This window comes from Pteronotus mesoamericanus, unplaced genomic scaffold, assembly GCF_021234165.1.
Source record: "Pteronotus mesoamericanus isolate MK-2021 breed Mesoamerican mustached bat unplaced genomic scaffold, CSHL_Meso_final contig_101, whole genome shotgun sequence".
Classification (NCBI taxonomy): domain Eukaryota; kingdom Metazoa; phylum Chordata; class Mammalia; order Chiroptera; family Mormoopidae; genus Pteronotus; species Pteronotus mesoamericanus.
The window spans coordinates 13,782,891-13,800,553 of record NW_026555001.1 but is presented as its reverse complement, the minus strand read 5'-3'; the positions used below and the strand labels follow the sequence as shown (position 1 = coordinate 13,800,553).

The window sequence follows — 17,663 nt, the reverse complement described above, 5'->3', positions numbered from 1 at the left end:
AGCTTCTGAAGTGCTTTGCAAGGCAATGGCAGTGGCAGCTGCTGTTTAACAGAGTTTGATTGACACTGGGAATTGCACATATTTTGAGTTAGGAACACTCACAACAATCAGGGAAGACTCAATCAGATGTCAACTCAGATGTAAACATGAGATGCTGCCTCTGTCTACCAGGAAGCCTACCCTCCCCAACGTGCTCCAGACTCCAGATGCTACAGGGAAGGGACAGGTGGGACAAAGGCTGTGGGAGGGGCAGGGGTGAAGCAGAGGCAGTAGGGGAGTGGAGTCTGGGGATGGTAGGTGATGGGGTAGGAAGAGGACAGCGGAGCCAATCTGTGGGGGCGCTGGCCAGGAGGTGGCCATTGGGGGCAAGCCAGATTCAGCCTTCTTTACTCTGGACGGCACCTGCTTGTGTGTCTGCCCCTGAACCTTAGGTGAAGAAGAGTTGCCCCTGGCTTTGCTCACCCTCGCCCTGCTGGAGACGGGTCCAACTTCCTCAGGGCTCTCAGAGTCTTTCTGGCCCAACCACTCTTTTCTGTTGACCACCCCCCCTCACCATACCTACCCAAGTGCAGGCAAGTACAGACACCAAGCTACTCTCCAGAGTCAGCCATGGCCTCAGGTCTTGAGTTCTAGCATGTGCCTGGTGAGCTGCTCTGAGAAGACCAAGGAAGATTCTGGTATGTACTGGGTGGAATGCTCTGGGCGTGAGGGAAAGTTCTAGCACACACCAGGTGGACTACTCTGAGACTAAGGGAAGGTTCTGGTATGTACTAGGTGGAGTGCTCTGGGTCTGAGGGAAAGTTCTGGCACGTACCAAGTGAGGTGCTCTGGGTTTGAGTGAAGGCAAGGTCCGTTCAGGATTGCAGGGGCCAGGTGGTTCTAATGCACATACAGGTCACTCTGCTGCCCCTCCCCCAGAGCTGTAGCTTGTAGCTCCACGTGGGGAGAGGAAGCTGAACCCCCAGTGCTAGAAAGGCCTTGCCCTGCCTCTGTGTGGGCAGCTTGGCCGAGGCGAAGGGAGGAGCCAGCTGTCTGGGGCTCCTCCGGCTCCCTCACTTATCTGTGCTGCTCAGGAACATGGCAGCTGAGCTCCCCTCTGTCTAGCCCATAGCACTGGAGATTTCGTGACCTGTCCCTCTATAGTTCACACCTACTCATCTCTTTTGGTGTCTCTAAAGAAGACACATTTAATTGAATAGGTTGTTGTTGCTTTTTCACTTTTATCGAGCTGGTGGGGTTTGGAGCTTGTCGGTAAAACAGACTCGGCTAGAGATCTTGGTTGGAGCCTGGCTTTTCACAAGGAATACACCCCCTGACTCCTTTTATAAAGAGGCCTGTTGAAAGTTGGCCCCGGGGGATTCTGGGATATAGCCATTTGGACACTGGGCCAGGCTTAGAGGTGTGGCTTTGGAATTCAGTTTCTCCCAGACTCACTGGGCAGATCTCTGCACAGAAAGTGCCGACGCTGCTCCTACATAGCTCGAAAAATGCTCAGTCTCATTCAAGCAACAGACTGTTAATGGACAGTGAATATAATGCCTTATTTGCCACTCTGCCAGCCTTAGGGATTGACAAACCTAATTAAGTTCACTTAATGATTTTAAGTAGCTGACAAAAAAGTGTGTGTCTGCACACAGACGGAGGGAGTGGGAATGATTTGGAGAGAGGGCAAGACAATGGCTGGACTGGGTAAAAGGCACCTGACGGATGGGCGCCATGTCTCAGATTCCTCCATCAACCATTCCGTGGGCTCAGAAGGAAGGAGGCTCTGCATCCCTCCTCGCAGCTGGTGCTTGTCCGGGCTCTGGCTGCTTCGGATAGAGCTGGCAGATTCTGCTGAGGAAAACCACTTCTCCCATTTCTCACTGCACAGTTGATTTGCTCGGCAAAGTCTTCTAAAATAGTCTGTCACAAAGCCTGGGTTGCAGTATGCATTTCTATTAGAATAATGTATGTGATGAAAAAGCCTGCTGAGTCCATCCTATTATCTGTGTAATTGACTTCAGTTACCAGTTGAAGAGGAGGGGCCGATGGCCAGCTTTGGGTTCCCGAGACCAGTGTTGACTGGGATCAGCATGGTCAGGGCTGGACATGTGTGCCCTGACTCTAGGAATCTTTGGCTCTTGTGCTGTTCCGTGGGGATGGCTGGACGTGCAAGGCCAGGCTCGGCCACTGGGAGTGCTCTCTCTCCCACTCTCAGAAGTACTTTACCATCTCTTGACTTGGTTTCCCAATGGGCTTAATGACACCAAGAGCAGTGAGAAAAAGTCAATACAGAGTGACTCTAGGGTGGCCGAGGACCACCAAGACTTTTCACAATGACTCAGGAAGCTCTTTGGGGTGGAAGAGGGGAGAAAATGAATTTTCAGTCAGGCCGAGCAAATGTGAAGAACTGCTCAGACTCGTCAATGTTCTCAGTCCTGGACTTCCAGGTGCAGGCTGAGACTAAGGATTTCTGGCTCCCACACCTGCCCTAGCACTGCAGGGCATGTGCCTGTGCACAAAAGCACCTGTCCCACGGGCTGGAATGCGTCAAGTGCACTCAGGAAAGAGAAGTAGTGTACTTGGAGGTGGGGGAGGGACGTTCCTGTAGGAATCACTGAAGTGAGATTATGTAGGGAGGCCAGCGAAAGAGGAAAGAGCAGGAACCTCCTGGGAGCATCCTCTGACTTTCCTGGTTCCACAGCGAGGCAGTAGCAGAGTAAGTTGGGGACTCACATCCTAGGCAACCTCTTTCACTGCCCCTTACAGAACCATCCAAATTCTTTGATCTCATTCAGTCTCTTGTGTACTCCATAGTATTGGTGAAGTATGCTAAGCCCCTCAGAGCAGTTGGGGACCTGGAGGGCTGTCCAGAGCTAGAAAGTGCCTGCATCCATTCTTCTCAGAGCTGGGATGTCTGCTCCGCCTTTCTCAGGCAGAGGTATTCCCAGCCCTGGCCTCTTCCACCACCCTCTGCTGCCGTGCTGGCGGGCGGCTCGGAGGGCTGGGCTGGTGCTGCAGGTGGTGGTGCTTCCCACGGGGAAAAGACCAGGAAAAGGGGGCTCTCCCCCTCAGGTAATTTCTGTGGGTGAATTAACAGCCTTCTCTGTTTGCTGGATGCCGTTTCAAAGGGAGAGTGAAGACTGGGCTATATACTTGGTGGGAGCCTGAGCAAGTCACTGAAACCTGGTCAGTGCCACCTTGGTTTTAGAAAACCTGTCTGGTGGGTGTTTTCACAGTGGGCATCTTTTTTTTTTTTCTTTTTTTTACATGGGAGAGTCCAGTTCATTGTTCCTGTTTTATATTACATTTTATTAGAAATCTGTGTTTCTTCAGGTAGTATTATAAGTTACATATTTCCCCCTCTGCCTTTGAGTAAAGATTATTTGAGCGCTTAATGAGTCAGGCACTGTGTCTACAGCCGGAAGTATGGAGATACATAACACAAACCTTGACCTTGAGGAATTTGGACAGATTTGTAATTTACATTATTCCTGACTAAGGGATTTCTAAAGTCATTTTTAGTTCTTTCCTCATAGAGCTACAATCTATACAACCTGGAAAAATGTTGAATCTGTGCAGTGAGAGAGAAGTCAAGAAAGCCTCTGAAGAACACCTAGGAGAACGGTGGAGCAGTGGACAGAAGAATCACTCAGGAGCAGGTTTCGGGGGTGGGGCTATGTTTAAGGTGTGGGTGGGATGCCAATCAGGCAGCTGGAAACCCAGGTTGGAGATACAGGTGGAAATGAAGACTGTAAATTATCTGCATGAAGGTGAGGAAGAAAGCCAAGAATGCTAATGAGGATCTTGGAGAACAACACACAGAGAATTGGATTCTGCTTTGCTTCAAATATCAGCAGCCCATTTATCCCTTAAATTCTAAACTTCATACCTGGGGAGAGAAGGGACTGAGAACATGGTGCTACATTTTCAGAGGCACTAAGAGTTATGAAAAACGTATGCATCTGTTGACTTGTAAACTGAGCTGTGGGTATTACCAAGAAAATCTTGAGCAGATCTGAACATCCCTTATTCTAAAGGGGTTCACTTATTGACATTTTGAGCAACTGCTTCTTAAACCAGGCTCATAGGCCGGATCTGTCTCAGTGCTTTGCACTCTTGATTGTAAAAACTTAGCAATCAAAAGCAACAACTTGTCCCAAACGTCACAGTAAATCAGTGTTAGAAATAGGATTTAAAGCTCAGAATTGCTAATCTACTCCTTGCTCCAATGATCTGGGCTATTTTCTGAGAAAGAAACAAGGCCAGATCCTTCCGGAGTTATGAATGTTTGATTTGTACACATCCATGCCTTGTTGCACAGTGCACTGCTGAGCACCAGCCACAGCGTCCCCCCTCTTCTCAGAAGGCCCAGCCAAGGCTGTCCTGGGCAATGGTGCCACTTGGAAGGCAGCAGCAGAAGGGACCTCTTTTCCTCCAGCTCCTCTTCCCCCCTTTCTGAGCTCCATTTTGAGGCTCAAATCATTTCACATTTGGTCCCTCGCAAGAGCCTCCAGCAGTCTTGGTGCTCTGGTTTTTGGTCCTCCATCCAATCTCCGTGCTCAGTGGCTCTCTACTCCCCACAGCCCAGAGTCCAAAACACTTGGCCCCGTGCCCACATCCACCCTCCCTCAAGGAGACCACTGGGGACTCTCTGGCACAGCCTACTTGAACCCACACAAGACATTCCTGTCTCTGAGCCTCTGCACGCCCTGACAGCCTTCTCTGGGATGCCCTGTGCCTTTTGCATTTCCCTAAGACCGACATTTTCCTTGAGTTCCATCTTATAATGGTCCCTTCTTCTTCATGACAATTCCCCTGACACATGCGGGCCTCTGTGCCTCTTGAACACTGGGTATCCTCTGTGGGACCCTGCATGACGTCTCCTTGTGCTACTGTCTGCCTCAGTGCATATGCTTTGTGTCCCCTCTCAGTGCGCAGGCCCTATGACCCAGCAAGAGGCTGGGTCATGCACCTCTTCCCATCTTCTGTACTTGTTGAGGGCTTAATGTATGTTTGCTGACCATGTGACAGCTAATGACACTTCACCAGTTACTTAAGGCGCTGTCTTGTCCACAAGATAGTTGAATTTGACATTTTATGCCAGTGACTTCCAAATGTGGTCAAACATCAAAACCACAGAGGAGACTTTTAAAATATACGTTTCCCTGGGCCCAATGTGTAACCTACTGACTTAGAATCTCTGTGTGTGGGGTCAAGAACTGAAGATGCACCAATGCGTAGGGGAACTAAACGAGGAATCAGTGTTCTCAAAGGACTGACTCCGCCTAATGATGACAGCCCTGCTGGGGTCCTGGCCCCTGCAGCTCCCGGAAGGGACACACGCTGCCACAGCTCGTTAGGGCACAGCACTGTTCTCTTTGCCTGCAGCGAGGAAGACCGTGGAAGGGCTGGGTTTTGCCTGCGTGTGAGGCAGCCAGACTCACCTCAGGAGGGGCAGCACCATCCGGGGGCGGGGGCAGAGCCTTGAGATCTTCCCCTCCCCCCGCCCATCTCTGACTGTGGGGCTGCTCCCAAGTGAGCCCCTGAGGTGTATCTGTGGCTAGTGAGTGAATGAATAAGGGTTGGCTTCCCAAAGGCGACAGTCATTGCTCTCTGCTTCCGTTGGCGTGGGCACATGGGGCAGGAGAACCACAGACTGTCTGCTAAGGGAGAGGCCTGTGTGGAAGTGAGGAGTCCCAGCTGTTTTCACTCTGTCTCGCTTTCTGTGCCTCCCCCGCCTTCTGGCCCCGCTGCCCTGTGGCGCGACAGTCTTTCCTGCCAGCTTCTTCCAACAGGTGACGTCCCCGGGGGCTGGGCTGTACTGCCTGTCTCGGCACCAGGTAGGACAGCAGGTGTTGGTTAGATAAATAAATACCTAATACCCGGATGATTTCCAAGGTTAGCACCATTTCCCATGTGAGCATCTTCACAGGCTACTTTCTGATGGAGTGAAAGGAGGTGGAAGCAGGACCGCGAAGGAGGAGCCTCTATGTTGAATTACCTGTAGGTCATTGATTTAACCTGTCTGTGCCTCAGGCTTCTCTCCTGAAAATGGCAGGTGACACCTGCCCTAACTACCCAGAGGCAGGGGACAGAGTGGGCACCTTGTGCTGTGATGGAGTAAAGGACCAGGAAAGAGAGGTACTTGGCTGTTGACACGGGACACCATGGCTGCAGAGCGTGGGGAGGCCCAGGGGCGACTGTGACAGCCAGGGCAGCGTGCCCCGCCGGAGCTGGCTTGGGGCGGGCGGTGTTGCTGAGCGTGACATCCACCCCTCCCGGGGCATCTCTCCTTCCTGGGGAAGGACTGGGGGTGGGGGGTGAACGCAAAGCAGCGACCAATGGACACTTGTGGGGAGGCAGGCAGGCAGAAGGCGGAGACCACATGCAGGGCCTGACCCTCTGCTGGCTTCTCCTGGGGACAGTGTAGCCACCGTGTGGCCTGGATTTTGTGTGTCAGTCTTTATGGCAGTGAACTTTATTCTCTACCAAGGGTGGTTTGTTCAGTTTATAACTGAATGTATTTTATTTGTGTGCTTTTGTTTGACATGGCACATTAATATATTTGCAAATAAAAAATGTCTATTCGAACCTATGCTCTCCTTTTGGAGTGGGGATAGTCAAAGGCCTGCTAGGATGGTGACTTGACCAGGCATGTGGGGAGGGGGCCGCTGTGCCCTGGAAGGCGAGAATGTTCCTGGGGTGCCCGCTGGAGGTGTGAGAGAAGGGGAGCAGGTGGGTAGGGCTAGGCGGGGAGTGGTCTTCAGCAGGAGCTGGTGGTGGGGAATTAAGACGATGGATTTAAGGGGGCGGGTAAGCAAAGAAAAAGGCAAACTCAAAATGAATAAGAGGTATGGCCTAAAATAATCCCAAACCAAAATATTTTGTTAACAACAATGGTTACCATTTATCAAGTTTTGCACTACATGCCAAGCACTATGCATTCATTTCCTCAGGTACGTCCATAGGAAGCCTAAAGGGGTAGAGAAGAATTATCTCACCTCTTTAGACCTCAGATTCCTCTTATTAAAAAAAGGGATTAATTATAGTGTCTGCTCCAAGGGGACGGTTTTAGGGATGAAATGAAACAATGCATGTTGAGTACTTGTTACAGTAACTGACGCACAGCAAGTACTTAACAAATGGTAGCTATAATCATTACTATTTAGAATTCTTCCCACAGCCCTATGAAAACGCTGTGGTTCAACTCATAAAAATTTGAATTAAACACAACTTTTTCAGAGGTGCATGCAGACCTGCAAACTAAGGTTAATTGGAAATACCTGGATTTCCATTCACTGGAATTTACTCCTTCTCTACTCAGGTAAGAATATGTCGTGATGAAATTGCCCCTCTAATGCCTTTCTCATCACAGAGAGATGCCCCACAAACAGAGAGTGTTGCTATTGATAGCACACATAGAAAATGGGGACTCGGTGGATGAGAAACAAGAATGGAAGAGGAGGAGAATCTTGGCTCGGTGGAGTTTCTGGTCTAAATACATGAAGACATAGTTCTGCGTTTCACCGACCCCATTTGAAAGATGCATTTGTGAAACATACCACTTGTCGTTTAGGGCAAAAGATGCAAATGGAACAGGAAATATAAGTATCTCCAGAGGGGACATTTTTTCTTGTTAGACTCTGTATATAGTGCACAGCTAAAAGCCTTTATAATGATAATGCTGGGGAACAGCCTGCACACATATGATAGGTTATGTGCTTTCTATTTGGCTGTACAATTGCAGTGATTTGTGGGACATGATTTGATCCATGGTGTTTCCAAATCCATCTTGTAATGAGTTGAACTTAGCATCTGCTTCTGCTCCATAAGCATGTCAAAGTTTAGAGGGGTGTGGGAACATTGTGTTTCATTTAGTAAGATATACGATTATAAAGAGGAAAACTTGGAGTGTGTCCCTGCAACAGACTGACATTTAGAATAAAGGGAGAGAACTTGCCTTTCTTCCATTTTGAGCAAAGGGAAGAATTAATTCCAACAGAAAGAGTGGCAATTGAATGGGAGGGGGATAACCAAGTGGGGAGAAAATGAAGAAAACTAGGTAAATGAGGGGGATGTAAAGCAATGAGATGACGTTTAAGCCCATATCAAGCCAATATTTAGATTGGCGCTGTCCTTCAAGGGGACCTTGAGAGCACATATCTGTATTCCAGGGGTGCTGCCGCTGCTCAGACATCTTGGGCACAGCTCTTGGAGATTTTTCTTGTCAGCCTTTAGAGTGTAGCTGTACAGCTAATATCATTTCATAATGATGACAGACTATGACATTATTTCTATCACTTTGCCTGTTTGTAAATGGACAGAAGAAATATCATTCCAGGGACCAGTGTCTCCCTGTCATCAGCCCACACACAGCTATGGCATAGCCTCAGCCTCTGCAGAAGGGCTGCTGTATGTGGCGGCAACCTGAATCCAGCTGTTTGCTCAAAAGTGCTCAACTGTGATCTGCCTACTTACAAGGACCAGGGCACAAAATTAAGACCCAAGTCACTTATGCAAAGAGATTCTGACAGGACAGTGACCAGAGACAAAGGAAGCATAGATTAGCAGGCAAATCTCTAAGGAGAATTTGTTGTCTTAAGAGTAACAAATGCTATTTTGGGGGAGAGGGTTCATCTGATGGGACACAGGTATTGTGCTGATATATAGAACGTTTTGCAGTAGTATTTGTTATAATGTGATTTTAAGTTTTGTTAGACACAGGTTGAACAGAGGAGGAACGTTAGATGGATTTCAACAAGTGAAATTTGGTTAATTCAGCTAGAATTTGGAAATATATGCAATTTCCCTCAATTCATTCTGTCAACACATATTTACTAGGTATACTATGTGTTATTAATGTTTAGGAAACAGTGATATAGAAGACAGCTCTGATTTCTCCCTTATTGGTATATATTCAGATATTGACAGAAACAGATAGCAAAGTATGACAAGTTATGATAGGGCCATGGGAATATATTGTAGGTTTTCTATATTAGTCTAGGGGTCTAGGAATTCTTCTTTAAAAAGTGAAGGAAGAGCGGTAGCTAGGATGATGAAGGGTACAAGAAGAACATTTCAGGTGAAGAGAAAGGCAGGCATAAAAGCCTGGAAGTAAGAATTTTGCATGGTACAACTGAGTTGAAAGAAGTTCAGTGAGGTTACCAGGGAGAGTAATAGAGGGAGAATGGTATAAAAAGGGATTGGTGAAGTTAATGTTGGACAGAACACATGGGCCTAGATAAAGATTTTATTAAAGGAGTTTGAAAGGCACCCTAAAAACCACAGAAAGCCATTGAAGGATTTTTAAAATAGGAAAATGATTAGCTTTACATTTCATAAAGTAATGGGTGGGGAACAAAATGGAGGCAAGGAGACAAGCTGGAGGTCACTGCCATATTGAGGCAAGAGGATAATGGCTTAAGCTAGGTTCATGTAATCCCCAGGGACTATGACCAGGGTCTGGAGTCTGGGAGCTCTTTGGGGATAACCTGTAAGCCCTGATAAAGTTTCTGATGTGTGGCAGTTGGGGGGCCTGGGAGCAGAGGTGATCTGGGACAGCACAGAGACCAAAGGTCTTGCCTCTTCTAGGCGCATAGTTGGGGAACTGTCCAGCAGTTGGGTGCTGATGAACTGAAGCCAGGGCCTGCCTAAGGAAGCTTCAAGGGATGTGGACAGGTGGCACCAGGTGCCCATGCCTGCCTCAGGATCAAGAGGAAGGGTGTTGCTGGTCTTTTTTTGTATTTGATCTATTTTTTTTCTCATTCCCTTATTTATGTCCTTCCTCTACCTTCTTCCTCCCTCTATTTTCATTTTCTGGCAAAGTGGGCAGCTGTAGCTCACTCTGCTTGGAAGGAAGAGGGAAGACTGTGCCTCTTGGTTCTCCTCCATCAGAGACTTACTGTTATAAGGAATCTACAGAGAATTGGTGACAGAAAACTCATAAGAGGCCCTCATTCCATCTTAGGGTCGGGTCACTGGTTATCACTGTTAAATCGGCAGTCCTGGCCTCTTTTGAGACATTAGGTGGGGAGATGATGGTGATGGTGATGGTGATGATGATGATGATGATGATGATGAAGAAGAATTATTAACTGAGCAATTACTGGGGGCCAAGTCACTTTCCCTAAGCACTTTCCTTCCCCAAGCCCCTAAGAGGTAGATGCTATTATTGCTCTCTTATAGAACATGGCTTGACTTGGAAGATCAGTGGTTGTGATTTGTGCTATTTTTTCAGTAAATAATCTGAGGTTACATAACTTAAGGATGAGAACAGAGAACATGGGAAATAAAAATCCATTGATATCTACTATATATGGATGCCTTTGATAGTCATTTTATTTAGTCTTCTAATAATCCTATGAGGTTATCATAGTTATCCTATGTTGTTATACTCACTTTATAGATATAAACACTGAGGCTGAGAGAGGTTCAGTAATTGGCTGAGGCCACACAATTACTAAGTGGCTGAGCCCATTTTTAAACTTGGGATTTTCTCACACTAAAGCCTCTGCTCTTTTATCTACAGTGCTTTTTCTGTTTGATGGGCCAGTCACATCTATAGCCTAGTTGGATTGTAGCAAGTGAGAGCCCCGGGCCTCGTCCCCCTGCAGTTCCACTGGCCTCTGGGTCTCGCTGCTCCAGATATCGTCTCCAGCTCTGGGCTGGGAGTGTGTGTGTGGGGCAGCTTCCCACATCAAAGCATGTCCGTGGTGTGCAGGCTCCCTGAGAATGGGGGCGCTCACGTGTTCTGTAAGTCCACACTTGTTAGGTCATGAGGCATCATCAAACCAAACTGGCCTTTGTCTGAATCCCCACTGGAGAGTTTGGTCTCATCAATATTGGAAATGTCAGTCTGGTAAACAGCCCTAAACAGGAGGAGGGAGGCCAAGAACAAAGTCTCCTTCCCACAAAATTCTGGTGTACGGGAGTGAACAGAGTCAACATCTTACTTGCTGTGAAATCCCCTGGAGTGGCTATGGAAGAGAGAGGACTTGCTGGATCGAGGAGAAAAAAATCCCTTTGATTCATCTGAATTAATTTAGCATCTCCCAGTAGGGGAGGCCCCGGCATCACCCTCCTGATCTCGATCCCCTGCACACGGCCCCCACAGTCCCGAAGGACAGGAGACTAGTCGATGGTGGGGAGCGCCCACGCTGCCCCTTTCTTCACTCTAATTAAATCCATTTGTTCTGGGCCCACTGAGCCTTGGGTGTCCGAAGCTTTGATCTTTAACCCACAGACATGGAAGGAGCGGGAGGCCGGTGCTTGGAGAGAGGGCGGTGCTTTCTGCCTCTGACTGTGCAACTCGAGTTATGAGCTCCTGGAAATGGCAGACTCTGTGAAGTTTGGGTGCAGGATCTGAGGCCCAGTTTTCCATTTACAAAGCTATGTACCAACTGAAATCACCCTCTGTCTTGCCTTGAGCCCTCTTCCCTCATTTTTTGAAGGTGGATCCGCCAGGACAGCAACTGAAACGTATTTCAGGAGTCTAATGCAGAGGCTGCTGTGGACTGTAGGGTTTGATATTTAGCCTACTAAAGATGGCTTTTCCTTCCCAGATCCACTTATCTGTCCCCTTTATAGAAGTAACACCCTGTCCCTTTTTGGTCTGGAGCAGATCAGCACCAACCGTCTATGGTTCATGATGACACACCAGAGTGACACGTGAGTGGCTCTGCTGGGCCATCTTTACTCAAGCACTGCTTGCCCCAGGCCAACTGTAGGTGGCAGCCTGGTGCCATCCCGGGGAGACAAGTGGCAGCTGAACTCAGCAGTTACTGCTTCATTTCAGAGCCACGTGGACTTAACGATCTTCTAGTCTAACCCTCTCTGTTTAAAAAAGATGAAAAAACTGAGACCTGGAGAAGCTCAAGGTCATAAAGGTCATTAGCAATAGACTGTAATCAGGAAGCGGGGCCTCTGGTGGAAAAACTCTGTTTACTGAAGAATTTGTCATCCACCTCCTCCACCTGCCTCGGGGACCTGACGCTACAGAGCACTGGACGCCGATCGACCTGAGCGCCAGTCCGCACTCTGAGGCCAACCTGCTGGTGCTTCACCTCTCTGGCTCTCAGTTTCTTCCCTCGTACAAAGGGCAGGAGCGGGGAACATGGTAAGGCCTGTTGTACCTGCGTGGCAGGTTTTGTTGTTGTTAATTAAGGAATAAGTAGTCAAATGGAAAAGGAAAATCCATTAAGGAGAGAAAATGCTGTATACATGTAATGCTGATTATTACTTGGGAGTGACGTGAGTTGTCCCACTTTATTTCTTCCTACAGACATTGGAGGCAGCCCATTGGGCCAGGCCAGAGGTGCGGGATGGTAAATGCTCATTAGCACTGGCATCCCTCCAAGAAACTCCACACTCTGCAAGCCTGCAGAAAGTGTGTGGGTGTTCGTGTGTGTGTGCATGCGTGTGTACACATTTATGCATGTGCACACCTGGATGTGTGTCTCGGGTAGAGAGGACGGGGAGGGAAGGTGCGACTCCCTCTGCATTCTGGCTGAGAGAGGAAAAGGGAGCAGTGGGGATGGGGGGAGGCCCACCTGTCAGTGACGTCGAGGAGAGGCAGCACCGTCCACTGCCACAGGCTCAAGCCCTCGTTAGTGGCAACATGCCAGACCACCCTGCTTTGTTCCTTCCCGGTTTTGTTCTCCACCAGCACCAAGGAGACATTTCCCCGCAAGACCCCACGGATGAGCCAGGCCATTCGGAGCTGCAAGGGAGAGAAGAGCCAGAGGACATGATGTGGAAATGCAACTTTAGGTCCCCTTTCTGAAATTCTCAGCCCTAAAGGATTTTGCTGGAAACATGGCCAAGTGAGGAGAGCTAGATGCTGGTGCCTGATCTTGCTCCTTGTCTCCCAAAGGTCTTTAGTTTAGGTTCAGCGGGCTGGGCAGCTTTGGAACTTGGTTCAGGTTGATGTCATCATGTTAAATTTCACAAGATTCTGCCTCTGAGGTGACATCAAGATCAATGGGGGCATTAAATGGACTTCCTGAAGAGGGCCCAAATATTCTTCTCTGTATCCCCAATTTACTTTGTGACCTTGGGCAAGTAATTTTGTGACTCAATTTCTTTCAGTGATGTGAGTATCATAGATTTTTCAAATTTCTTCCCTGAAGAGGCTAATAATTTTATTTAAAGGGTACCATATCATTTTGTTAGCTAACAAAAGACCCTGTGACTTGATACCTGTGGCCGCTGGGATGCAAAGGTGAGGCAAATATCTATATATTAAGATCTTTTAATATGGCTGTCTTTCTGAATGAGAATGCCCACTTCGCCAAAAGAAAGCTACAGTCATATGTAGTCAGTATGTATTTATTAAAGGTTTCTATGGCACCATTCCATAGGCATATGAAAAGAAAATGTAGCTAATATTTCTAAGAAAGTTTAAGTACTGTTATGGCCAGAGGCAGTGCATACTATAAACGAGGACTCTGATTCTTTGTGTTGAAAGTAATAGAGGTTGTATTTTTTCTTAAAGATTTATTTATTTATTTATTTTCAGAGAGAGGGGAGGGAAAGAGAGAAAGAGAGGGAGAGAAGCATCAATGTGTGAGGCACGCTCCCACCCGGGGACCTGGCCTGCAACCCAGGCCTGTGCCCTGACAGGGAATCGAACCAGTGACCTTTAAGTTCACAGGCCAGTGCTCAATTCATGGAGCCACACCAGCCAGGGCTAAGAAAGTTTAAGTACTGTCATGCCCAGAGGCAGTGCATCCTATAAACAAGGTCTCTGATCTTTGTGTTGAAAGTAATAGAGGTTGTCTGTGTGATAGAAACAATCTATAAACAACATTTAAGAGTTAGGGCAACCACAGCAGAGCAGTGCCCAAAATAGTCCTGTTCAGATCCTACAATAAAAAAATGGCTATTATAGAAAGCAAGGTAAAATAAGTCCTATGCAAGCTGGAGTTCTCATGAGTTCTGGTGCCTCCTTTTTCTCTGATTCTCATTGTTTGAAGACATTCTTTTTTTGTAAAGTACTGATATAAATACTGTCTCCCTGTCCCTGAGCTCATGGTTGTCTCGTAGTTTGACCAGAAAGATTACTTACCATGAGGCACTTAAGCCGAAGACTTCCCATTATGTTGCATATGAGCCCTTCACCAACAAGGCCACACCTGGCATTGGGGTGCCCAAGTGCTGTACTACTCCTGAGACCCCGACTCAGGGAAGCCTGACCTTTATGTCTTCACTGACACCTTTCCCATTTCCCCAAATGCAGGTAGCAAATCCTTGTCTCTACTGAGACCTCTCAGGATCATTTAGCAAAACCGTTAATTTTTTCCTGGCCCCACTAGGCTTTCTAGTGCAATCTGGACTTAATGACTAGAAATTTTAATCCTAACCTTGCAAACTAAACCCTCTCAGCCCTCAGCCCTCGCCCTGCTGTGCCCTGCTGTGCCCTGCTGTGCCCAGCTGGAGATAATGCTCGCCGCATGCTTTCTCTCCTTTTGCTTCTTGGCCATGGAATATTGCTAATTTGGGCTTCTGTGAAATCTGACTGTTGAACCTCAATGCCCTGGATGGTTGGTGGTACTTATTCACCCACCGTTGGTTTCCACAGTTGATTTCTAAACACATAGAGCATAATGGCTGTTTCAAACTCTCCCTCAAACACAGGTGTTGCCCCTCCTTGGTCCTCAACTTCCAATTCATTATTCTGAGCCCCATATCACTGATAACGTTTACTCTTTCACGTGTGATCTCCTTCAGCCTTTTTTTTTTCCGTGTGTCTCTCCCTTTCCTGTCTTAGAGGAAGGCGTGTCCTTCATTTCCTTCTGCGTGAACCCGTACCCTCTCATCCCCCCTCAGTCCGTGTTCCCTCAGTTGTTTCTCCCCCTTTCTCCAGCACTTTTAGAGTCTCTCTGTCTTTTCAATGCTTTGTCTACAAACAAGACAAGGTTTCGCCCATCCTGGAAAAACGTCCTTTCGTTGGCCCTGCTGGCTCCTCTGGCTGGCCACCCATTCCTGCGCCCCATCCAGCTGTTACGCCACGGGTAGCTGCGGTGTAACCGCTGCTTCTGTTTCCTTGTCACCCTGTCTCTAATTGTTATCCTCGTCACTCCGACAAAGGGACACCCACCATGTCCTTCGTAATTTACTCTGTGGACTTTTCCCATAGCCTCCTGAAGTGCCTTTCTCTCTCCACTCTTTCTCCTTTCTCACTTCATTTGTATATCTGTCACATTTTCCTCACTATCATCGCCACTTGTGATTCTTCAGTGGTTTCTCTCTCCCTACCAATTACTATCAAGGCATTCACGTTCCTCTATAACCTAAGCAAATTGCCTTTTTATTCATTTAATGAATACTTATTGAGAATTTATGTGGAGCCACATGTATCCTCCATTCTAGAACAGTCTAAGATCTCTAGAGTCAGAGAGATCTGGATTTGAAACATGTTCTTGCCACATTGGTCATTTTGAAGCTCAGTTCTCTATTCTCTAAGGTGGGAATACGTTTATCTACTTTATAGCGTTATCATGACACTTAGATAATAAGTAATGTAACAAAAAGTTAAAAAGGAATTTTGGCTGAAGCACTGAGGCACTAGACACTACATTTCAAAGGAAGTCTGAGGGCACAATGATACAGAGCTTTCAAGAGAGATGGACGAAAACAGGTCACATAATTCTCAATCCCTCATCCACGCTTTGGACAAAAAAAGTTGGTGGCTGACTCTCAGGAATGTGTTCTTGCTACATACAGCTCACCTCACCCTTCCCCAAAGAAGGATCCCTCTCATCCCAAGTCAAGAGAGAGTGATTTGGATGAGAACATGTGGAGCAACTGATAGTAGCCCCTGCGGTTCGGGGAGCACAGCGGACTAGCGTCTGCCTCCTGCCTGGAAAAATGAAAGTGGAGCGAAGGGCTGGTCAGCCGCTCTGCTGGCAGAGCTGGAGAGAGGTGGCAGCACTGTGCTCCCAGAGTTTGCGGAGACAAAAAGTACATGAGGGCTGCACAGAGACAAGAATGAGCCATGGACGGGGTCTGCGTGAGTCATTCTACTCATTTTAGGTCTTGTCTGAGTGGGCTGCTTGGAGGGGTAAACAGCACTCAGCAGAAAGAAGCTGCAGGCATCTTGAGATGCCCAAGGGCAGAGGAAGGAGTAAGTGACCTCTTGAAATGGAGATACATATGTCCGAGTCAAGGCAAAAGGTTCTCAGCTATCGTGGAGGGGGTGAGGAAAAAGGCAGGTCTCCAGAGAAAGTACAAAGTGCCCCTGTGGGAAACAGTAAGCCTTAAACATTTGTCACACTCAGAGAATACCAATGCCAGCTGTGTCGGCCACAAGAGTCCCAGTCAAGGAAGAACTCTCCTGCTCCCCTAACCTTGTCTCCCTCCCCGCATGCAGAAGGCCTTGAAGGGTGAGAAGTGAGCAAGGCACAGGAGAAGAGAGAGCTGGGTGAGGAAGGGGAGAGACCAATGACCCCTCTTGCCCTGATTTCAGGCTCTTCATCTGCAACAAGCATGGTGGGGGCGGGGAAGGGGAGGGAAAGAAGCTCTGACTTAAGAGAAAGTTTGAAATTTTGACCAGCTGGGCCTTTTGATTTCTACATAAGCCAGTGTTTGGTGTTTTGAAGTGCCTGGAGAACTGTCTGTACGACCTTAGAGCAACCAGAGTGCTTCTCTGGGGTCTGCCAGGTTTCACCCCGTCATCCACACATGGGGACTAAGTTCCTAGACCCCCTCCCCCAACCCCGTCAGCTTTGTAACTACCTTGCATTTTTCTGCTTCTTGCTTTTAATTCTTCCATTTCATCTACCCTTCTCTCCACTTCAAAAAGATTAAACCTACTTTCTTTTCTGGGAGTCTTTTATCATCATCCATCTCAGAAATTGCATCTGTCTCCTCTGAAATCTTATAACTGAGGCTACTGGGACCATCACAAGGTCTAGTTCTGCTTCCTTGTCTTCCCTCTGTGCCCTCCATCCCCTTGGACTCCAAGTTCCTTCAAGGCAGGGACTGCCTTAGGCATCTTGAATTCACGGTGGTTGCCAAGCGATGGCACGTGGCAGGAGCTCTCAATGTCAGATGAACATATGTATGTATACACTTATAGGAAGACCCTCCTCGCTATACTAGGGCCCCCTCTCAGGGCCAGGAACCAACTTCCCACCCCATGAAGCTCCATTGCACCGTCCTGCGTTCCAGGGGCCAGAAAAGGGGAGAGTTTCCACTCCCTTTGCAGCCAACTGGCTGTAATTAAAATTGCCCGGTTCTCAGCTGCTCTTAGGAAACTTTCCGTTTGGAGTAGAGAATGCCAGTGCCATGAGCATGCTGGGAGATGTAGCCCAGTCACGTTAGCACCGGGGACATTGACCGGCTGACTGCTGAGCTTTCTCCCTCTTCCTGCACTGTATATTTTAGGCCACTCTACCTGGGCAACAACGGTGCAAGGAATGGCTTCCTTAGCTTTTGAGGAGGTTTTACAGGATCCCTCTTGGGATCAGTGCTTGCGGGAGACGATCATGCCTCCATTCAAGTATTTACTGCACAGCCAGTCTGTGCTGCGTATTATGCCTACTTTCCCCTACCCTTGTGTTGCTTATCTTCTTGCCAGGAGGTCTGAACTTAAAGGAGTGTAGCAAAAGAAGTACTAAATGCCGTTCGAAAATGAAGACATAAGAGAGTCAAGACACTTGACACACAGTCAGGACTTG

The 17,663-nt window shown here is 47.9% G+C and overlaps 1 protein-coding gene across 1 annotated transcript in view; it reads right to left on the bottom strand.

Annotated features, from left to right (window-relative positions):
• ALK (ALK receptor tyrosine kinase) overlaps positions 1-17,663 on the bottom strand; it is a 632,462-nt gene that overhangs the window by 67,090 nt on the left and 547,709 nt on the right. The window contains exon 9 of the mRNA XM_054565684.1: positions 12,534-12,703. Within this exon, the coding sequence (XP_054421659.1) occupies positions 12,534-12,703 (170 nt within the window). The remainder of the gene's footprint in view (positions 1-12,533; positions 12,704-17,663) is intronic.